General features: G+C 34.5%; 1 protein-coding gene across 4 annotated transcripts in view; it reads right to left on the bottom strand.

The window, feature by feature from the left end:
• Nucleotides 1-410: 410 nt before the first annotated feature.
• SCEL (sciellin) overlaps nt 411-24,683 on the bottom strand; it is a 38,949-nt gene continuing 14,676 nt past the window's right edge. For all 4 annotated transcript variants that reach the window (XM_057424076.1, XM_057424078.1, XM_057424075.1 and 1 more), the window contains 8 exons: nt 23,123-23,194; nt 12,907-12,966; nt 11,373-11,429; nt 8,253-8,342; nt 6,465-6,539; nt 5,082-5,190; nt 2,078-2,180; nt 411-1,051 (listed from right to left, as the gene is read on the bottom strand). In XM_057424076.1, coding sequence (XP_057280059.1) covers nt 1,035-1,051; nt 2,078-2,180; nt 5,082-5,190; nt 6,465-6,539; nt 8,253-8,342; nt 11,373-11,429; nt 12,907-12,966; nt 23,123-23,194 — 583 coding nt within the window. In that variant the 3' untranslated portion in view covers nt 411-1,034. The remainder of the gene's footprint in view (nt 1,052-2,077; nt 2,181-5,081; nt 5,191-6,464; nt 6,540-8,252; nt 8,343-11,372; nt 11,430-12,906; nt 12,967-23,122; nt 23,195-24,683) is intronic.

Raw genomic sequence — 24,683 nt, 5'->3', positions numbered from 1 at the left:
TGGCCTAATGTAAATGTCTAGAAATTTGAGCTATTCACTCCAGGTTCCGTTGCAAACCATGGAAAGTAAAACATACATTCAGAGCATGGTTAACATCATGGTATACTAGATGTTTGCAATCTGACCAATTGAATCACTTCCTAAAAATGTCTACTTCTCTATATGAGTATAAAGACAGAATAGAACAAGTAACTTCAATGTCTGCAGTATAGATGTTTAAATTTAAGTGAGATGAATCCATCCAAGGTGTTTAGGTATTCCGCTTAATAAGGTAGGAAAGATAAATACAACATAGTGGCATGCAAAGTATGTATTTCATAATTTCATGGCAGCTACTGAGTGTGCACTTCTTAAAAAAAAAAAAAAAAGGGTATACAATAGTTACCAGAATTACACACAGGGGGGTGGGATACTTCTAATTGAAACCCTCTAGCATTTTTTGTCTGGAATTCCTCTCCAGTAACAGAGATGCATTTTCCAAAGATGATTCGTTCCATTGTAAAGTTATCATTTAAGTTAGTTGGGAATAATCTTCCTCTGCAGACTGATGTCTCTCCTGAAAGGCACAGAGTGAACCCACCTCACTCTGTGTTAAAACAGTAGTTTAAACTGAATAGCTGACTTCTAAATGATTAATCTTTGATGGGATTAATCCTATACATGCTATATAAAGGTAACAGGTCTTTGAGGAGATGTGTTTTCAGTAAAAAGAATACAGCCCCTTCAAAACGTATGTGTAGGTATATCCTGCCATTCAGAAAATTTTAATAAATTATTATTAGTTTTCCATGTAGTTTCACAAATCTGATAAATATATTGAACAGTATCTTGTTTTGCTTCCTGGAATGTATGTATTAAAAAAAACACCTAAATTCTCAAGCACTTGATTCCTTTGGGAACCATGCAGTGGGACTGCATTTAAAGTATTTGTTCCTAGCAGTAAAAAATAATCATTTTCCATAGTGGTTTGAATTAACAGGGCAATACACTTAACTAAACACTAGTAGAACTTCTTTATCACGCTGTATGTCAAATTAGTAAATCCACTTTTCTGCAAAAGAGAAAAGATTGATCAGAAATGCCAGCAAATCAGTATTCTCTAAGTGTCACACGAGGAAACTTTTAGATCAATTCATTTATTTTTTATTTATAAAATCTACTGAAGTCCCACCTTGTCATTTCTGAAATGGGGTATGTCACTTTAAAATGCTTAACATGCAGATACTTGGTCTGTCTGTCTACAGTTTAATAACTGTCAAAATGCCTTATTAATTTTATAATTGAATAAATTGCAAAATTCACTCTTCCCATCAAATTTTGCAATGACATAGTAACACAAAGTATTTTAACAAAACAAATTAATATAATTTTAGTTAGTACGATCATATCTCAGAAGTACATTGGTGAACACCACCTTATCGAACATTTCATCTACATTTTCATTTGTCTTTATTTGGTACAGAGGTACTGATTTTTAGTGTTATGAATTAATAAATGCCATGAACAGAGAAGACTTAAAAGCTAGCAACTTCTAGAATAATTCGTAAAACAAAAGCTTCATTCTTCAGTGCCTTGCACATTTGTTTACTCACTATGCTCCTCACAAAAGTAAGAATGGTCCTCACAGTAGATTATTTTCATTATGATTTAATAGATTTTGTATCTTCTCTTTGTTGTTCACAATGACTACATTAGGTGAAAATACCTCTGAACCCTGGTTTATTTGTTTCAGTAGAACAATCTGGTTCTCAGGTGGCCTTGCAATTTATTCTTGTCACTTCCTGGGTAAGATGCCATTGACTCACTGCAGGTGTCTCCATTGACAGCAGAGGCAGGACTCTACAGATTTCAATGAGACCTTAAGAGATCTTCCTCACAAGTACCGAATAACTATTATGTCTAGATCCTGGGGTTGGATATCATCCTAACTCAGTCTTACTGAATGAAATACTTTGAAAAGGTTTAAGTGAACAGAAATGAGCAAAAGCAACAGTTGTGTGGTAATATATTGAAGTTATTTGAATGAATTTCTCTACACTCTTGTTCTATGTTCAGTATAATGCATCTTGCATCTTACCTTTAACTTTGGAATAGCAAGGCTCACAATGCACAGTTTGTCTGTAAATCCAAATGCTGTCTCCTGCTCTCAGATCTTCCAGTGGTCTTTTACATACTTCACACTTTGACACACAAGTAAAAGTAACAAGAAAAATTAAAATGAAACCTTCTCTAATATTTGTTCCCTGGATGCTATCTTTTAGGAAGTAAGCAACCACAGACCAGAATAAGGGTTATGAGTACTGCATTATCAGCTAATCTGAACTCTGAAAGAGCAGTTTTAACAGTCAATTATACATCTGAATATCTCACCTTTAGACATCTAAAAATCAGAAACCTAAGTCTCAACTGGTTCCCTAGGTTCTCATTATACTCACCAACTCATTCCTTCCCCCAGACATTTCCACGTATACTCTTTCTGTCTTAGTTTAGAGATTTATTATAAAATAAGATGAATCACCCTTTTGAGATCCTTTTGTTTGTTCACTGAGTAAAGGAAGCATGATCAGACTTAATCCAACTCAGAGTAGATCTTAGAGAACCTAAACCTTTAAAAATGTTTTATACTGTATCTTAATCATTAACTGTCTCCCCCATTATTGCAGAATCTGGGCACTGCTTTCACAAATGTCTCACAAAGATAATTTTTGAGATAGAGAAGCATTGCCTATGTTTCACATATGAAAATACACAGATATGCACAGAGGTTGACTTCCCAAGATCACAAGGAAAGCCTACAGTGGACCAAGGAGCAAAGTAATTTGATCTATAAACAAGAATCTTAACACCATCCATTTTTTGCAATCTAATGAAAGAATAACAAATTCAGGGTGGGTTTTTTTTTTGATTTTTTTTATCCTCTGATAAGTGAAAACCAGAGTCTTCCCATGATTTTCATGATGGCTGTCTATTCAGATAAATTTGGACTAAAAATCTTTATTAAAATTAAAAATTAAAAACCTTACCCAGAACATCCTTTAGCAGGTAAACAAATAAAGAAACCGCATGATGTCAACACCATGGACTTAAAGACAGTGGGATTAGATCAAGGATCCAGACAATATGCAATTGCCTTAGATTACACATGCTCACTAGGGCTAGTATGAAATTTCAACTGAGCACTCCACATTGATTAGCATAACATATGAGAATACTAAGCAACTTTTTTTTTTTTATGTTTTACCATATTGCTTTTTTCTATATTTTTTCTACACAAGCTGTTAATATTAAGGTACTATTAAAATAGTCTGCTACCTTCACTAGTTTTATGTTTCCTCGTATAAATCAGCAAAAGGATGATCATGTTTTCAAAGCATTGACCACTAAGACTAAGTAGCATTTTTATACAGAAAAAAACTACAATCTGGACTATTTACTCACTGAACTTCAAGGCCAGATTGGACAGAGTCTTGAGCAACCTATTCTAGTGGGAGGTGTCTCTGGCCAAGGCAGGGGGTTGGAACTAGGTAATCTTAAAGTGCTTCCCTACCCTAACCATTCTATGATTCTATAATTACCTTTACAAGGAAACAAAGACCTCATGCTGCTGCCAGCTACATGGAAATCTCTAATGGATACAAGGTATTTGTAAAGAGCTAAATGAATATTAACGATAGGAAATTGCACTACTTAGTTAAATACATAACTACAAGCATGAACCACAGACCTACATTAGCTGTTTAATTTTTTTACCAATGCTTTCATAAATGTGTAGTTACACAAAATTAAGCTGAATTTTGCTGACCAGAAATGTCCCCACTTGAGAACAGGTAGCAAAAGGATATAATTTAAAAGTTAATATTAAATATTTAACAGATAATTTGGCCAATACCAGTGTAGGATGTTAGCACTCCGAACTGTGTCAAAAGCCTATTCCTCTTTATGTGGGTTAATCTATCCAAAAAGAATAGAAGCAAATCAGAGCTTGTATTTACTTGCAGTAGGAGTATGGAGGAGGTATTACATAGTGATTTACATGGAAGAAATTGCATTTCTACTGCTCAAAGGGCTTAGAAAGTCCATATGAGACAAAAAGCATATGTAACTTCATACATGTTAAGTATAGCCTTACTGCTGTATTCTGCTTTGAGTTACTTTTCGTGCAATAATTAGGTAGAAGACCTGCTGTCAGAAGCAGAAGTATATGCAAGCTGGACAGAAAAATAAGCTATGCTAATGTGTGATTTTGAGAGTATTGTTTGTTACAACAACAAACTCTGTGCTGAGATGCAAGCAGAATTAAGACAAATGAAGCGGAAGGAAAATGGACTAGAGGGCTGAGCACTGATAGGCTTACCCTGCAAAAAGTTTAAGAGTGACTTTTAGGCTGAGACTTAGGCTTTGGAATGACAAGCAAATTTTTTTCTGTGCTTTCATTTTTACTGAAAATGGGAAAAAAAAAAATGAAACCAAACATGATTTGTAATAGAACGAGAAAGACATATCCATTTTCATCAGTATTTTATCCTACAGCAGAAACTATCTGTAAGACCCAAATTTCAACCAAATATTTGATCCCAGTGGGTAAAATGATTTTACCTCTGGCTTAAATACCTTTTACTGATGCCTTTGAGTGTGGCTTCTGCACAAGCCATAGTTGTCCTTAATCAAGGACATCTACAAAGCTTCACAAAAAGAGAAATAGAATAAAATTTTACGATATGAAGAAAGTGTAAATAGTATATAATTAATCAAATAGAAGCCTGTGCAGCTGAAGCCTTATAAATGTGTAGGACATTCAGGGTACATTACATTGCACCCTTTATCCCCCTTGTGGTTGCAAGAAAGAAGTATAGACAGGGAGAGGGAAAGTAGAGTTGAGAGATGAAAAAAAAGAGGAAGGGATTGTGTAGAGTAAGAGAGACTAGTATTTCCTACATTAATCTTCATCTCCAGGGTGCAAGAGTTCCTCTTCTCCCAGGTGGAGAAGGCCTAAGGACTAAATATTCTCCTATTATCTCTGTACTATAATGCAGGTATTACATTCAAATTATATTTCTTAGTAGCAGGTGAAATCCTCTTACCTTGAAGCAAGTTGAATGACAGCAAATTTGCAAGGCATCTAAGATCATTTTGGCATCTATGCCCAAGGGCTTCCTGCAGTATGTACATATATCTTTTCCAATTATACTCCTGTGTATATAATACAACATCAGCTGTCAGAAAAAAACCTACCATTGAAATCTCGAGGAGAAAATTGATAAGCTTAGGGCACTAGGTGCGAAAGACATTTGTATACTGTACAATGGCCATAAATGGAAAAACATCATGTGTATGTTCCTTTCATTCTAGTTGACAGCTGTAATATACATGCTCCTGTGATGAGCAAAATGCTGAGCGTAATAGTCAACTAGCAAAAATACCTTGCTAGAAAGAATGGTCTTTGGTGAACTGAATGATTTCAAACAATAATGAGACTGTATTAAGCTGCTGAATGTCTGGGAGCATGTATACTAAATGGGGATGAAGTGAAGGATAATGATTTTAACATTTTAATCACAAAAGAAAATTGGTAGTTGAATTTGAACTGCTGTCATTTGATCAGTTTGATAAAGAACTCTCTTCTATGTTGTGGAAGAGCCTGAAAACATAGGCAGAAATCCTACCTTCATTGCAGTTATAGTGAACACATGCATAGAACAGCCTACCTGCTATTCATAACAATCATATTTTAAAAAATTTTCTCACCTCTTTTTGCATTCTTATGTGGCATCAATATGTACTTTCCCTAGATACAACTTTTGGTGTGTCTAGTATCAACTGGTTTTGCTCCTTTTCATTCAATAGTAAACCACTGTACTAATATTTAATCATGCCCAGAATCTTTTATACTTACTTTGGAAAAGAAAAAAGAAAAAATCTTTATTTCCAAGTAGTGGGACTGTGCAGGTTCTCTGAACTGAAAATAGTGACCACATTTATTTTATTATTCTTTTTAAGATATTACTGATGAGCAAATATCCTTCTTATGTTTGGGACTATTTTAGCTGGTGTGAAAACACAGAGTTTTTAACAGCATTGTCATGTGAAGCTGTTCTTCCACATCTGTACATAGAGTTGGTCATTACAGACGCCATCCCCAAAAAGGAAGGAAATTTTGCAGGATAAGAAGCTCCCCAAGGTAGAAACCTACAGAATCACAAAGCCAACTCTGTCACTTAAGGCACTGGCTATTGTTTCTATAGATATTTTAAAATGTCAGCTGTGACAAGGCTAACATAACATTAGGCTGATGAACCGTGGTAATGATTTGACGGCATGACCCCACTGAAAGGGAGCTCCATATGAAAAGCTGTCTGACAAGCCTAATGGGGACTTCCACTGCTCTCTTTTGTCTGAATACTTGAATGCTTATGCAAAATGTCTGTGTCCTTTGGTATTCTACAATGTTATTAATGTGTACTTACCGATCAGAAGTAGAGTAAACAGTTTTGATAGTATTTCCAGTTATATTTTTGTCATAGGTACCATATGATGATTTGCTGTGAATCAGTAGAAGAATAGCAATTACGAAACAGTACTTTTTATTTTTAAAGGTTTCACTACACTGATGATAATATGCAAATAAAACTGATGTGAAATGCTTGTAAAAAAAAATCATCATACTTGGTGATGTATTATCTTCTTCACAGCCATCAAGAAAAATATATAAAATTAAAACAAACAAACAAACACAAATTAGAAATATAGTGTCCTTAGACCATGTTCTGTTGCTGAATGATTCTTCAGCATTTCAAAATTCAATCCATAATTCCACTGAGCAAAATCTACATGATATGATTGGGTTTGCCTGTGCTGAGATCCCAGCCTAAATGATACATTTCAGGAAATGGTGACACACTGCTTTTTATCCCTTTTCCCCCTCTTCTTTCACTAGTCCTCAAAGAGGTGCCAAACAGCCAAACAAAAGTACAATACCCCCCTCGAAGTAGAGTCAGGGTCTTTGTAATACAGGCTGTTCAATTTGAGATTTGTGCTCACTACAGTAACAGTATTGTTCCTTATATCAGAGTACAAAGGAATATACTGAATTTAACTATCAGGGAAGCTAAATATTCCTTTGTAACTGTCCCAGTTCTAGTTGCTTAACTGTCAGTTTTGTTTGCATGGAAGGGATGGGCATTTATGTGACAGCTGAAGAAGTCATCTTGCCATACATGTTTTGAACATTTCTGAACTGGTTTAATTATCCTATTCCTCCAGAAATTCATAAGGTATATGGTAATTATTATGTTTCATATCACTCTTGAATAATGTTTAGCAATGCTAGGAACCATTCTTTATAATCACGTGCATTCGTAGAATGTATCTTTTTCAGGGAAAGTGTAACAGACAAATGGGATTATATCTTTAAATAGTCCTGTTTATATTAACACTTAATTAATCCACATATATGGCTGGGTTGGTACCAAAGGGCGGTTTTTCTAATCGAAGAAGGTCTTTTATTCAAAATTATTCTATTTTTGTTGTCATAATTCTTTAAAATGCATATTGACTGTGAAGAAACATATATTTCCTTTATTCCAATGATTTCCTGTTACCAACAGACCTTGTCTTTAGTTAGTTCTATACAATATCCCTACATCATATTTTTCAGTCAGATTTGCAACGTGTGTGTTTATAGAGACAGAATCCACCCAGAACAAGAGTATTTGCAAGAGAAATGGTTTTTTAAAATAGTTTGTACCTGGTCAAAAAGTCAGAAGCCCACATTACAGTTTCAGCGATTGGGATGAGAGATGATACATGGGTTCAGATTCATCCCATATACTTTTAGGAACTTGGCAGGCACTGGAGTGTAATGTTTTCCTTACAGCTTCTGAAAGAAATAAGCTCCCTGAGAGTGTGGTGTGTCCAACATGCAGGAAATGCCTTTCCTCTTTGATAGTATAAGAATTCTGGCTTAACCACTATCCTAAATTTCATGCCTCAGCTACATCTCTAAAGCTACACAGGCTCTGTCTTACGCTCTCCACTCTGTGTGCTGGCGCTACGCTCTGTGGGCCACCGTGCATGGGATCTTGGAAGCAGAATTTGGAAGGGGGCTGGCATCTTTCCAGAGACCAGGGTAAAGTTTCTAAATATCCCTGAAATATCTTGTAGAGATGGGTTCTCTTATTTTTTATTTTTATTTATTTTTTTTTTAAGAAATGCCACTTTAGGTGTTATGGTTCTCAATATGTTGTCCACAGTACCTGGTCTTTCTTTCGCTGTCACTGTAGTAGTTTGTTTCTGGGAGATTATTTAGAGCCCTTGGAGGATTTTCATATGCTTGCTCAGTTATCCTAAAAAAGAGAAACCATGCAATAAGAAAAAAACCAACTTTTAGAAATCATATTCAGTTACACAAATTTCAGTTACACTTACAGCCATAAATGTAGAAACTTGGGCTAGAAACAGTAGGTAAAAGAAATTTATCTTTTTCTTATGGTTGTTAAATTGCTGCTTGTGAAAAATAATGGAATCAGTGACCTATAATTTTAAGTCTTCTAGTTAATGCTGGTAGATATATTCATATCAGAAACTTCATCTAACTTTAATTGAACTCTGGTTACCTTAAAGTGCTTGCTGCGGTTGTCAGCTATGCAGTAATGTCTGAGTAGTTGATAGCACTGTGCATTTTCTTGGCAGTATTCTATAATGTTTTTTATTGGTTTTATTATTTCTTAGTTCCAAATTTATTTATATATATATATATATATATATATATAAAATACAGTTATGTTTTTATTAGAAATGACCAACTAAACAGATACGAAGAGTCATTTTCAAAAGTAGGATTACAATTCAAGTAAATGAAATGTTGCCTCCTGCAGTTTTCCCTGCCACAAACATGACATGCAACCAAACATAACAATAAATCTTGTCAGACAAATTATAGGATTTGAGGGGTAAGTGCTAATAATGTTTTTGATGGTTTTACAAAGCAGCTCAGACAAAGGCTGCTCTTGTTTGGTTCTGCCAAAAGTTATATTCTGAACCAACTTGATGATTATCAGCCTTGACTCTGGATGTTCGGGCTGCAGCTTGATTTATTTCAGTGAACTTGCCAAGGTCTGAAGCTTTGCTAAATGAACTTGCTCAGTGCTGATCACTGTTTTATATGCACAGCATGCTGCATGAAGCAGCACCCTCTGTTGTGCCCGACTCCTAATCTGTCAGGCCCCCTTTCAGAACTACAAGAGAAACTCATTCACCAGAGATATTCAGTATATGCTCCTCTGGTCAGACTGTCAAGTGGGACTGCTAGAATAAATAGTAAATTTTATATTAAAAATAATAAAACTGCTTATGTATACAGCTAGCTAAGTTCTTCCTTTTCACTTAGATATACAACTAAATGGAGACTCAAAAAGATACCATCAGAATGATACCTAGGAATATAATACTGATTTCACTTTAACTGACCAAAATGGATCTTTCTTTCTGCAAATAATGAAACTTAGTAACAGTGAAACTTTTAATATGTGAATGCTTTTACTTATATCTCTTTGAGATGCTAATATCTGAATTCACAAAACACCTAGATAAGCACAAATATACCTATGAATATCTTGTCACCAGGCATTTTCATTCACTGCAGGAGATTATAGGTTTGAGTCATTCCTTATTACCAAAATACATGCAGCTATACTGTTATATTTGGTTAATCAGGCATATTTTAGAAATAATAGAGATATCATACTCAAGTTATGCAAATTCTGCTTGCTCACTTTAGGAATTCTCATTTTCTGGTATCACACAAACCAGCTACAATTCTTGATATTGACTCTTTAGATTTTAGGAAGAACTGTAAAATTGAGTCTCACTGCTTTGTACTTTGGTCATTAGCAGACTTCAATTCAGTGTGATCACCAAGGGCCTCACCTCTGTGAAAGGGAGGAAGACCTCTGAATTAATTAAATTATTTGATTCAAGCCAAACATATTAAATGGGTTGATTTATTTATGTTGAAGAAGAGAAATACTGTATGCAAAAGAAAAAATTCTGACTACACTATGTATTACAATTGTTTAATATCCTAAGCATTTAGTTAATCATGAGGCAAGAGTCTGTATTTAGTCATATATTAAATATTAATAAAATCATCATAATTATTTCATTATTTATTAAGACATAATAATATTTAAATATTTGAATTTTTATAAATTATTTCTGTTTCCTAGCCTATATTTAATGAGGAATTTAAAAAGTTAAAATTCTATGGTTTAAATCAAATAAAAATAAGAAATTTGGCTTTTCTAATGATTTTTACAGAACAGAATAAAATATAAAACTAAGACTATACTGCAGTATTTTCCAGTTTATCTCAAGTGTGACACTATTCCAAACTGCTAAAAAATGCGAAGTTTGCTCTAGTATTGTAGGATAATTCAGGTTGGAATTCAGAGATGTCGAGAGGTATCTAGTCCAACCTCCTGCTTGAAGCAGGGGCAGCTCTGAGACCAGACCAGGCTGCTCAGGACTCTTTCTAGTTGGGTTTAGAAAACCTCCAAGGGCAGAGATGGCCTGCTGTCCAAGACAGCTTCTCTAAGCAACCTGCTCCGCTGCTTCACAGTCCTTCTTATATCTGGCCTGGACCTTTCTTGTTTCAATTTATGACTGCTGTGTTGCATTATGTTGCCAGGTGAAGGGCCTGCCTGCATCTCCTGAACTGACTATGGCTCTATCGTTTTAACTTGATAGCATAATTTAATTCAGTATAGGAATCAGCACCATGAGCTATGGAGATAGCTGCCAAACTGTGTTCTTTGGTTTGTCATTATACTCAGCCCAGATTCCTCTCACAAGTGCTGTTATCTAGGGTTGTATACAATCTCTATTTTAATGTAGTAATATATGTCACCCACACAATATATTAATATAATTTTGTTAGTATTTTATAGTAAATTATCTGTAATAAAAAATAATATTATCCATTGAAGAAATTTTTAAATGAAATAAATGGCAACACTGGTTCTCACATGCAAATGAATAATGATACTAAGGAAAAGATTAATTTCTTATTTATTTATGATAATGATATTCCTCTTCCATATTTAAAAAAGACAATTTTTGGTTTAACAGAACATTTCACATTAATTTAAAGAACTTCAATTTAAAGAACCTTTTTCTTCCACACTGAGTTATTCATATTTACTACCCTGTATTTAATGAAGAATTTTTTAAAGTTAAAATTCTATGCTTTAAATCAAATAAAAATATTATTTCTGGCTCCTGCAATGAGTTTTACAAAACAGAACCTATTAATTCTAATATCCAGCCAACCACCAATATTTTATAAATATATAAAGGAAACATTGTGACATCCTTGCCTCTTATTTTTCTGACCAGCAGTATATATTTCAGTAAAATCCTTAAGGTCTTTTCCTCTGAAACAACAAACAAAAACAGCTGCTAGTATATTGCCCATATGTGAGAAGAGGTAAAGAGTAATAAAAGAAAGAAATATATTTAGGCACACATTTAAAAGGAAAAAAGTAAATTATTAGTTAAGTTTATGTTTAAAATCTGCAAACAGTTATGTTATTGACCATAATGAGAAAATATGTTTACAATTTCCCATTAGCAAATTAAAGTTCTGTACAGTTAAATAAAAAATATCATCTAGAACACCCAAGAAAATAAAAAGGCTTTGTTTAATCATATCAGTGCTGTAGTGTAACATTTTTCTTTGCCAGTGAAGATAGTGAAGAATAAACATGAACTTTCAAAGAACTTAGTATTAAATTACAGGTTCCAAGCAGCCTAATCCTTGTTCACATTATTAATTTGCAAAAAAAATCTATGTTTAAAGTAAGAAACTTCTGCTTCTGAAGATGTCACCTAAAATCATGTCCAAATGCCCACATATTTTTGCTTCTGGAACGACAAGAAATTACCTCTGTGTGTAATCATAGTTAACAATTAAAGCATTGATTATGCCTGTACTTAGAATGAAAATGTAATTGTCCAAAGACTCACAAAGTTTACATATAAGGAAACATTATTTTAATTTCATGAATACAAACTAGTGGCAAGTTTTTCTTCAGGATTTTTATTATTATTGTTATTATTAATATTACCATCATCATCATCATCATTATTAAATGGTTTAGTGAATTAAAGAATTGAATGACCTATGAAAAGCACTCTAGGTAATGTAAAAATCTCTTATTCTGTTTAGGTAGAAGTAGAGAGCAAAAGCAAAAGGCTAAATTTGCTCTGTGATAACTTGGTCACTTCAATCCATAATAGGCATATTAATCTTAAAACTTTGGATGCCTCGTATAATTCAGTAGTGTCTCAAAGTCTTGGAGTCTATCCTAATGAATTCTCTGTGAATTACAATTTGCAAGTTATCTGTAGAATTTTGGTGTAAGGTGTGACAAATATTACATAGCTCTTACTAGCACAGTACCCTGGCAGCTCCTCCTCTTCTGTGTGCTTAAGAGCTGCTTACAAGACCACAAGAAGCTTAACTTGAAACACACTGAACTGATGTACTCTTCAGAAATATAAATTCAAGCTGGTTTTTATGGATCACTGCCCTTGCTGACAGAAATGCTTTGTTACACCCTATTGCAGCAACACTTATCACCCATGAGCTCTACAATATTCGGCTTAATGCCCCTTCTCTAACTATATTAAAATTTTTCTTTATCAAGGAAGCATATCAGGCATGTATGGAAGCTTAATTAATTAATTAATTAATCTGTATTTTTACATTCATCATTCTGTATAAGGAATGCTATTTATTAATCTATAAACATTTTACAGATTTGCAACGTTACCTTTCCTGACATTCTCATAGTTACTAACTACTCACTGCCTTAAAAAAGCAGGGCCTGAGAAGCTTTGAAGACTTACTCCTTGTCACTTGTGAAAGAACTTGGTTTCACTTTGAGTTGGTTATCAAGATTTTGGTTCCTTTGGAAACAGAACAAAACCAGATCAAATCACAATTAGTACAGACAGTGGTCAATTAGCCAAATTAAATACTCACTTAAAAAGAAATTGTAATTATCACATTCTTCATGAAAAACAAAATTAAACTGATAAAAGTCAAAGCATACATCATTTAGTAATTCAAAGATATTCATAGACATAGCCACATGCCCCCCATATGCACATTAGCACACACTTCCTGGAATAAGAAGACCAAATTATGTTTTGGAAACAACAAGTTATACCTAATACTTGTGTTAGAAAGGATAATTCCCACTGAATATGCATCATGGACAACTTCAAAGAGTTCCTGACCTCTCACATGCTGTAACAAAAATCTTTACCAGATAATTCAGTCAGTCAAGTATTCTTGGTATGTGCATGAACAATTTCTTATCTAAAAAGTAATCACGGATTAAGTCTTTTTGGCTAAATCAGTTAAAAAGTCCATTACCAAATAGCTAATTATTCTTATATCCTCCATTCTGTTATGTTCTTAGAGGTATTTAAAATATGACTCTCTAGTCTTCTATAAAGCCTACAGAAGCTCTGCAGTTGCAGCTACCTCAGTTATGCTTTTTATGGGCTATGCAACCCTCACATATACATTGGCTGCAATGTGGCATGTTCACCCAAAACAGAAAGCAGGAGATTTGGGACTCCGGTTTATTCTAGCTGCAGTCATGGGATTCTATGCAGTTTACTCAGCAGGGTTATCAGTAGCCTTTCCACTTACTTCTGCTGACTTTCACAGTGTGAAGCGACAGAAAGGCTGTGACAGTAGCAGAGCTGTGCCCTGCAGGCCAGCACGCTCCTATGTCTGATTTTCAAAGGAATATAAGCATTTGGAGAACCAAATTCCACTACGCTTTTCGTGATTCTTAGCTCAGTAAAACACATACATTAGAAATTTTTACTTACAGCATAGATATAAAATATTATATTCACTTTTTTACAATTTTCAATTTCATATTTTTAATAATTTCTGGGAGTTCTTTCAGAATCAGATAAATTAGTTGAAGACACCTTCCTCTAAAACAAAAAAATCAAATACATTGCAGATAAAATATGTTCCTACCACAAGGCCCAAATATTAGAACTTCTGTTAATCTTTGTAGGAAATATTAAACTATCTTAGTGCACTTAGATGCTAAATAATTGAATTAATGATACTATAAAAATTTACTGTAGAAGACTAAGAGGTTATATTGCTTATATAGTTGTTATAGGTGACATTTTCTGTCAACAGGAAAGGAAGAAATGCACTCAAGATCAGCAGGAAATATTCTGGTTTTGAACCACAATCTTTTCAGGTTTTCACATGTATTTTAACACTTCCCAAGTAAGTTCAGATTCATTTTACCTTCAATTGCTCCATTCACTTTGCACAGAGTTTTCAAACAAAGAGGAGTTACCTAAAATAGTTCAACCTTGACCTACTGCCTATTTGAAAATCATAAAAAAAAAAAATAAACTTCCAATAATTTCAGAATCATTCCTTCAGAAATGTGCTTACTGGCCCATATTAATCTGTGGTGCAACTTGAGAGATAGAGGAGTTAGTTCCCTTCTGTAGACTTTAAATCATCATGACTTTGCAGCCAACAGCATTTTTTTACTTCCGCATACATTATTTTCAGCGCTTTGAGTATCCCAATGCATTGGCTGGCTTGCAAGGAACATTTTATTTGCTGTCCAAAGGGATAGTAACAAAAGTCATAAAAGTCTAGGCTTCATGTGTGCTCCTTGACAACTACCAGTCTGATTTATAGAACACCAACACTGGAAGAGTCCTAATAAATGAATATAAACAGATGCAGATGCAGATTCCAGCACAACAAAGCATGCTGACTGACCTGTTCAGCTACACTTTATGGTTCCTATGGAACAAACTTCTGTAAGATATAACTCTTAGAAAATATCTATTATTACATTATTATATAATAATACAAATATTATTTAAATTATTATATAATAGTATATTATTATATTATATAAATATTATAATATAAATATTATATTATTATATAATAATATAAATATTATTATATTTATATAATTCTTTCCTGTTAGGGTGGTGAGGCACTGGAATGGGTTGCCCAAGGAGGTTGTGAATGCATCCATCCTGGCAGTGTTCAAGACCGGGCTGGACAAGGCCTTGGGTAATATGGTTTACTGTGAGGTGTCCCTGGCCATGGCGGGGGGGTTGGAACTAGATGATCTTAAGGTCCTTTCCAACCCTAACTATTCTATGATTCTATGATTACACTGGTTACACTTCTCAAATTTTCAACCTTATGACACATCTGCTTGATATGACTGCAGCAATTAATTAAAGTTGATATCTTGCAAGTTCATTGCCTTGAGGTGGTTGGCTAATGCAAAGGAGGTCAGGGGATGTACAACTTCAAGCCACTGGTTCAAGCATAGCTCAGGTTATTAGCAACTAAGTTAAAGTTTGAGAGCTGTTATTTACAGAAGGATAAAATGTAAAGCAGGGCAAGCTGCAGGATATAGTGGATAAGTAGGAATTTGATTACGTTCAGGGCATACTTTTACTGTTTCTTTTTATCTCTCCTTGTTAGCTAAGCTACATTTACTTTAGCAATAGTACACAGCAGGCACCAGCGTTGCTATCACCACATATCCCCATCTCACATTTGATTTCTCAAATTAGAAAGGATGTGAAATATGGAGCCTAAAGAGAATTTCAATTTAGGTTTTGCTTGAGAGTTGTTAGCATGCTGAAAAACAGCAATACAATTTATACTTTTCCTAACACTTCTAAAAGGGGTATAAAATATTAAAATGGGGAAGAGACCAACACATATGTTCATACATTGAAGAAGCTCCTTGATTATCAGAATGTCAGATGCAGTGAAAAGCTGTTGTGGAAAAGTCTTTCCAGTCGCAGGTATAACTATCATTTGAAAAAAAAAAAAACAAACTATTTCAGTGTCCAAGGCTGGCTGAATTGAATTCCTATTTCTCAAATTTGTCAGCATGCCTTCAAAATATAGATGATGATGGAAAACAGCAGGATAAAACTTCTACACAAAGCAGTTTGGACAAACCTGGGGAAATATCTTTCAAATGTGGTAGGTGATTTGTAAGAGAAGCTGACATTTTTCATAGGTCATTCCAAAGGATGCCACCTCCAAGCACCTTCAGAGACAGTCATTACATCATTGTGTATATTCTGCCTAGGGTGAGTGTTTTTCTAAATGGATGAAAACAAGTAAGGTCAGACAGCCTGCCAGGAGAAGAGTATGTAGTTTGCTTATAAATTCAGGAAGATGAAATGTTTTAATACAGCCCCAGGACATGACTGGAATTTTTCAGGAGAACCTAACTCAGAATAACAAATATATATATTTGTATTCCGTACAAAAATATTGCAACAGCAGTACAGAGGATTTTATATCATATTTTGCAGAAAAGGATCAAGTATTGAAAAAAATAATTAATTAATTATAAAATAAAAGCATTAAGACTTAGATTAAGATCCAAGTGTACTTGTTATCATCACTGAGGTGTGGAAGACAATTCTATTGATTCATTTACTTTTCCTTTTGTTCGCAACTACCTCAAGAAAAAAGTCTATTAAGATATTGTTGCAGAAAAATGCTTAAAATAGCACTATCAATCTGCAAGAAAGGCCCACTCTGGAAGGCAGAAAATCCTATGTGTGCCTGGGTCACTATGGGCCTCATGCTATAAACTTGTGCCTAACTTCATGCTTAACCATGAATTTTGCTGCTGCTGTCTGCTATTTTGCCTCCAGCTGCTTGTGTAAAATAGGATTAGAAATTGGACAATTTATGAAGAGAATCCAGCAGAATAAAGGGCTAGCAAAGAATATAAGTAAAGTAGGTTTAAAAAAAGCTGTCAAGGCAGGCTGCATGCAAAATTTATGGCTTAGTTTAACCAGACACTTCTATTCTGCCATATCTTGGAGCCCCTGTGCCTCTCAGACACAGACAAAAAGGGAAATTATTTAGGGCTTCTGTGACAAGCTCTCCAGAAATTATCTACATTCCAAAAGCTTCCTATCTCTGACCCTGCATCAGTATCAGCAAATATTCTTTAATTTACAGAACCATTGTCTTTTGTATTATCAGATTTTATTAATTTTAGGTATTTAATGTCTTCCTTGATTTAATGTACAAAAGACCTGTGAGCATGTTCAGTAAGTAATCTTTAAAGGTATGAAAATGAATGTCTGATGTAATTACAAAGTGTGGGGTTTTTGGTTTTTCTCCTTTTTATGTTCTGTACTAAAAACTTAGAGAAATTGAGTTGTCAACATTTTGCTGTCTTTCACTCTGTGTTTGATTTCTAACTCAGTTCACTTGAGATGAAGATCAGTACTTTTCAGTCCTTCTGCTCTATGAAATATGTTTGTGAATCTCACTTATTTAGATGGATAATAATTCTGTAATTCTGGTTTAACTGGTGAAAAGTCAGATCACTATCAAAAAGGAAAACATAAATGAATCCCATCATGCAGACATTCAAGCACAGCTAGTAGCTTTTGTTTTGTTTTGGTATTTGTTTTTTTAATGGTTTTTGGTTTTAGTCTTGAAAACATTCAGATAAAGTTTCAGATGGGATAGAAACAGGAACCATGTGAACCATGCCCATCCCTACATAAGAACTTTATTAGTTGTTTGACGAAAGCAATGAAAAGCTTTCTAATGTATTTGCAAATTCTGAAGAGAATGAGGAAAACAATCAATAAAAGTAGTTTTTAAAAATTTTGACCACATTTTTCTGACTGTCTTTAATGCTGAGGCCAAGTTGAAAGTGATCCTGGACATGTGTGGGAAAGAGAGAGAGAAAAGAAATTTTAAACAGACCCCAGCCATGCTCTTGAACTGCCAGTATCAGGCAGCAGAGTATGTGATCACAAGTCCCTAGTCATTCAGTGAATGCTTACTTAAACTGTGAGGTCTTGCTGAGCTCATTTCTAGTTCCAGATGTTTCCAAATTCCTGTAGGCATTCTTGCCTTGTTACCTAGAATTTCATCATTCCTCTTTGCTGATACACAAACCAGTTGAATAATAGCCAAGCACCAATATTGTAGGTGTTCTGTGGACCAGAAAAATGAAGGACCACACAAATTTGCTGTAATGTCTTTAATCAGTGGGGCACTTCATGTCAAATTCTAGGGTACTCGAGGTTTCAGACCTACTCACTCTCATCATCAGCATCATAATGCAGAGGCACATCTATTAGAGTCATGCATGGTATTTTTAATAGATCTCCATCTGTTTTCTGATTAAAAGCCCTGAGCAGGATTATAAAACCATTGAAGTGACTCCCTATTTCTAATGGATGATACTATAAAATATATATAATATTTCTAAATGTGATAGCAAACCAGTTGCATCTGTTGTCCTTTCTTCAGTGATCTCTCCCACCTGAGCTCCTACAAAGCATTCTGATCAACAGCGTCTTCTGACATGATGGGATATGCAAAGACCACACTAACCAAATCTGGCTAAAACCTGAAGGGCATTTCTGACCTACTCATGTCAAAACAGAAGAAAACATAACAACTGATTGCCAACTGGACCTTCTAAATCTGACCAACTAAAAGAGTTGGTCTAAATTGTATTGTGTCAGGCCTCTCACTGAATAAAGCTAAACATTACGGGCCCAGCTGAATTTCGATGTGCCATGAATGGCTGCTTTACTGTGCCTATGTCAGACTTTCCATGTATAACTGAAAATGAATAAAGAAGCTCTTTGAGAAAAAAGTGGCATTTATTCTGAAGCAGGGTACATTTCCTTCCACACTGCTATGCTCACTAATCAGTGCCAGGAGCTCTCATTCAGACCTTTCATCAATAACAGCCAAGGATAAGAGAACAGAAGAGGTCTGCAGTCAACTGTAAAAGCCAATTTATACTGTGCCAAAACTAGTGCAATGCTAAGCCCACACGATTTTGGAGTTAAATGCAGAGTAAGAAGCTGTTGATCAGAGTGTTTAAAAGGATGCGGACTGGGAAAGATCAATGAAAAAAGGATAACAACTAACTCAGTTTTGCATGGAGAATATGTATGACCCTGTAAACACTGTATTAACTTTTCAGTCAGGAATAATGGGCATAGATCTCTTCACATGAACTCTGTAACAGCAAATCAATTATACCAACATTCAGAAAAGCTGTAAGCCAACATTCCACTGAATGCTGAATCTGTCAGCACTGGGAGGCAGAAGTTCCCTGTCACTAGGAAGCACCTTCCTCAGAAATACAAAAATGTGTCATCAAAAATGATTGTATAAATTTGTACTATAAAAACATATGCCTACATGAGGTCTGTTTGAATATCCTTGTTGCCAACATTTTTTGAGCAACACGAGTGCCCTCCAGAACATTTTAGAGGTCTCCTGAAGGTCTCACTAAAAAATGAAAACAAATTAGAAAGTCATCACAATGGAAAAGTCACACGGGAATACTTGGTGTGGGAGTCATGCCTTCTAATTCTGGTCATCTAAATTTTAGTCCAACATAAAGTAATTCTCTAGGATGTTTCTAGTGGCTGTTTGGGATTGCCTTTCTCGCTCCATAAGCCAGATTTATCTTTTTCATATGATGGGAACACAGAATTGGCCAGTGCCTCAAAAGGTACCTACATGTTCTCTCAGTTTTGTGCTCTTTGCAGCTCTAGAACAATGAGTTTTATTAACAAATGTTCATTTAGGAGACCTGACATAATGGGTTTAATTCCATTGGTTTGGAAAATTCCAAGTCAATACCAATTTACTTTTATTTTTTAAATAATTTGAAAAAACTCTGTATCTTATTTTGCCACTCTTCAAAGCTGTCAAATGTTGATAGACACAGAAAAATATGTCCCTGTTACAAGAAACAGTTTAAGTAAAGGTAAGTTATGTGTCATTCTTTCATGATCTTTTATAATGAAAACTGTCAAAACATCTTGGGTCAAATAGGGATATTATTAAAAAGGAGCATAATACAAATATATTTACAGCATTGACTAAATTTTCTACTATCTGGTAGGAGCAATTATAGTAAACTAACTCTACAGCATAGGAAAATCCTGTACATTCAGTGCCCTGTACTTTATAGAATATAAAATGCTAAAGAGCTAAGAATATAGTACCTGCTTAAATATGTCACAAAAATATTGCAGTTCCTTGTTTCTGCTCCCTAGAAATTGTGTCTCTCACACACATACATACAAATATGTAGCTGAAACATTTTCTTCTACCTAACTCTGCTGTCAATGACATACCAAAAAGACATACTTATGTAAAAGTTTCTGTAGTATGCCATGTGCCCCTACAAAGCGATAGTCATTCAGTGGTAGTAGACAGTCTCACTACAAATGCTTTAAGAGCTGAGCTGGGATCTCTTTCTACATTCTTATATAGCCCCTGTTACTATCAGTTCAAAAGCTTTTCAAGTTGGCCCATCATAAATTCTGAGATATCTACGCAAAATAAAAGATCAATTCATTACTTCTCAAATTTATGAACTCTTGGAAATATTTTTTTTAATTATGCTGCCTCTTTTGGTGGCAATACCTTTCTACTGCACTGGTAAATGTGGCCCGCTGTGCCAAGTATTGTTACTTTCTGTACAGATCATATGCAAGGAAGCAGTGAAGTTGAATACGAGTGAACCACATATAAAAGCATTTATAGAAATACATATTTTTGCATCCTAACTGCAACTGTTAATGAAACATTGACTAAACCCTCAGGATGTTTGAAGGGGTTTAACAAGATTGCCCACAGAACATGGTTCTTTAAAATATTCAGGCTTTTAATCACCTGCAGTTAATGGTTGCTACAATTCTGTAATGGGATATCACAGAGTGAGAATCTTGGATTTCAACTGAAATGGAAATAAAACACAAAAAGAACTTGATAAGTAATGAATATAAGACCCATTGAGTAAATCAGAAAAATGTCTCTGTATGTATCCAGTGCAGTCCTCATATGCTGCTGCGTTTGTAAGATACCAAGAGACCTGATTTGGGGACAACCTGTGACAAATACACAATTATTGAACAAAGGCTATCTTTACTTTTTCTGTATCCTGCCTGTCCATGCCTTCAGATATGCTATATATTATTATATACCCTATGTTTTATTATGGATGCTAAGTCTGTTTTACTTGGGAACAATGCAAAAATAGCTTTTTACATTAACAGAATCAGTGTTATGTCTTGCGTGAAACAGTAGACAATAAAGCTTACAATTTTAGCCAAAAGAGATCATATCTGACGTTCCAAAAGATGTTCATTGCATTGCTGACAAGCTTGATAGAAAAGCAATTCCCATTTTCCACTTATTTTCCATTGAAATTAGTTCATTATTCCTTTAACATCCCTATCAGAATCCTGAGCGAAAGACAAATCATCAATTAAGTACGACTTTAAAAAAAGTATGACCTGAAAAATCTTTCCATTCTAAATAAAAATATAGGAAATTAAAGGATGTAAGAGAAAATGTTATTCTAATAAATGTCGGTGTTACTAGAAATGCTTGTTGTGTAACTGTTTTCTTCCCCTGTGTAACACAACCCTTTTTGCCAAAAGTGTAGTATTTATTTAACATCTTTAATAGAAAAAAGGAGCTTCTGCTGACAGCTGCTTATTGCATTTTTGGTTAGTGTAAATTTAACAAAAATCTGTAGTTTTATGAAGCTAACACAGCAGCAGCAGATGGACGACAGCTGAAGCACCAGCCAAATGTAAAGGAATTATAGCAGGAGTAGAGAGGGCTGAATTTTGCCTGCTTAAGATTACAGGCTACTTATAGTTTATATACTGACACAAATAGCTCTAGCAGCACAATGTTGCCATAGAAACTTGTAGACCAGTAAAATATTCCTCCAGCTTTCCACCAATGGAGGGACAGGAATACAAAGCTTGATATGGTAATGAGAGCCACCAGGGGATGATGAATATGAACTGATTGAGGGTGCGGGTTAAGTAAGACCTTAACAAGCCTTTAGCAGTGAAGAATGGTTATGACTTCCCTAGTTAATACGCTGGCATACTTAATTCTCTAAGATCCCCCACATTTGTTGACAGGAAAATATTTCACTGAAATATTTCTTTTTTTCCTAGGGATTACACTGTCAGACATATTTTGCATGTTTTTATTAATGTTTCTACTGGTTTTACATACTGGGGTCTTTGGAGGAGAGGGGTACAATACAAAATAACACAGACTGTGGCTTCAGACCTCACAAAACTGTACTTTATGAATCAAATTAAGTAGAATTAGCGCATTTAAACTGATTTTAGTGTTTGCACCGTTTAATAATACCAGTTAAAAACTGCAAAATGAGCTGCTGTAATTCTCAGTCCATGTCTAGAAATCTACTTCTAGTTCACTCACTTACTAATTGCATATGCAGGCATTTTGTTCTGGTCAAGGACACAGTCAAATTTTTCTCATGGTTGTTGCTGATTGTTTTGAAAAATATAACATCTCCATCAATAGAGAAACTTTCAATTTGCTGGAATTTCAGTTAAAAAACCCCAACCAAACAACAAAAGCCAACAAACCAAACCAAATGAAACAAAAACCTTCTATGTTTTTTTCAGCAATAGTTTTCATGGTGTTCTGTAGCCTTTACAAGATACATTAGTACGTATGCCATCTAATTCATACCGCAAGTCCATCTGTTTAAACATACTAATTTTGTCACACTAACTGTTATATGTTGGGGTTTTACTATTTAAAATGTTAAAACAATGCACAAGTTGGGTTTGTGGTTTTTTTTATATACATAGTCATGTGTAGATATTACCTCTCCCACAATATTGAAGACCAAAGAAAATATACTGTATAAGCCATACTACTGCAATTCATCTTTTTCTAACCAGTTGCAGCAACTATCTATATGTTGCTCTTTAAGATGCAGGCTAGACTGACTGAAAGAATAAAAAATGAGACATCTGCAGTAACTTAGCAAGTCAATAAGATGGAACTCAAAGTTTGTGTTTCTAGGACTAGATAAATGCTGCATTTATCACGTTCTATGTCCAAACGAGTCATCAAATATGGAAATCAAACAAATTGGGTACTTAATATCTCATTTTTCAATTTTTATCAAAATATTGTTTTGATTATATTTGCTTGTGTTACCTTGCTGTAGCTTGATCATTCACCTCAGTCTTGGATTTCTGAGGGGTCACCTGTTCTGATGAAAAGGCATACCTGCAATAGGAATGGTGGAAACATATTCAAGGCAGAAGAAGGTATTTGGAAACATATTATAGCATTTAAGTGAATTATTGTAGATATTCTATTTCTTATATTTGTAACTACAATGACTTCGGATTTTCTTTGAGAAACATTTGTCTGTTGTTTTCTTTAAACATAAGAAAGTTTGGGCTGTTCAGCCTGGAGAAGAGAAGGCTGCATGGAGGCAGCCCTCCACTATTTGAATGGGCTCTACAAGGATGCTGGAGAGGGACTCTTCATCAGGGACTGTAGTGATAGGACAAGGGGGAATGGGTTCAAACTAAAACAGGGGAAGTTCAGGTTAGATATAATGAAGAAGTTCTTTATTGTGAGGGTGATGGGGCACTGGAACACATTGCCCAAAGAAGTGGTAAATGCCCCATCCCTGGCAGTGCTCAAGGCCAGGCTGGACAGAGCCTTGGGTGATATGATTCAGGGTGAGGTATCTCTGCCCATGACATGGGTGTTGGAACTAGATGACCTTAAGATCCTTTCCAACTCAAACTATTCTATGATTCTATAACATATAAATTTCTATAACATATATATAAGGAATGATATATGTATGCATGTAAAGAATATATATATCTATAAAGACCTAAGTAATGTTTCAGTACAGTTGATTGCTCCATTTACTAAGCCTTTTGAAAAATTAGTATTCCAAGACTAGCTGTTTTGCTAGTACGGATGTAATGAAGTGGAGTTCTTTACTGTTTCAGAATTATTTTGCTAATAAAGACACTTTAAAATACTTTTATACTAAATAGAATTTACTTATTCAGTAAAGACTAATAATTTACTTATTTAGCAAAGTATTTTTTTTTTTTTTAGAAACTAAATAACTAACCGACTTCATTTTCCCACTTTAACTTGTTTGTGTAATCAGTCAGATCAGTCACTACAGGAATACTAGAATTATAAGAAATTGCAATAATTTTAAGAAGGTGGCCAATAGCATTGGAAAGGAGAGTTACACGCTGCTTTAGAGAATTTTTTTACTTGGATGGCAACTAAAGCATGAGAAATTGTGTAGCTGCCTTAATTATAAGTAATGAAATGGCAGGTGGGTTAAATAATCTTGTAGACCATCTGAAATGCATATTTAATTAATACATTAATTTAATAAATCTATTTTCTAAAATTAGAGCAATCTTTGCAGACACTCAAATAAGTTTAGAGTACTTTATGCCAATTCATCTTATGTCAATGCCTTCTATTACAAGTCTTTGCATGTGCAGAGATTTTTAATTTACCACTTTCTTTTTCTTCACATTCCTCACACTCTCTTTTTAACTCTCTGTTTAGAGCATAGTTCAATATAAAGAGACATTTGCATTAGCAACATATATAATTGTGGAACTAAACTTGTGAAGCAGTTTTTAATTTTTAATGCAGTTACAGTTGATTTTTCAATTTGAATAAATATCCAGTGTTCTAAGCGATGAGAAAATAATTACATTTC

The sequence above is a fragment of the Pezoporus wallicus genome, unplaced genomic scaffold (assembly GCF_028554395.1).
Source record: "Pezoporus wallicus isolate ANWC-B61680 ecotype Strahan unplaced genomic scaffold, APGP_CSIRO_Pwel_v1 contig_16, whole genome shotgun sequence".
Classification (NCBI taxonomy): domain Eukaryota; kingdom Metazoa; phylum Chordata; class Aves; order Psittaciformes; family Psittacidae; genus Pezoporus; species Pezoporus wallicus.
The sequence above is the reverse complement of the archived record's forward strand: the minus strand, read 5'-3'. Positions and strand labels throughout refer to the sequence as shown.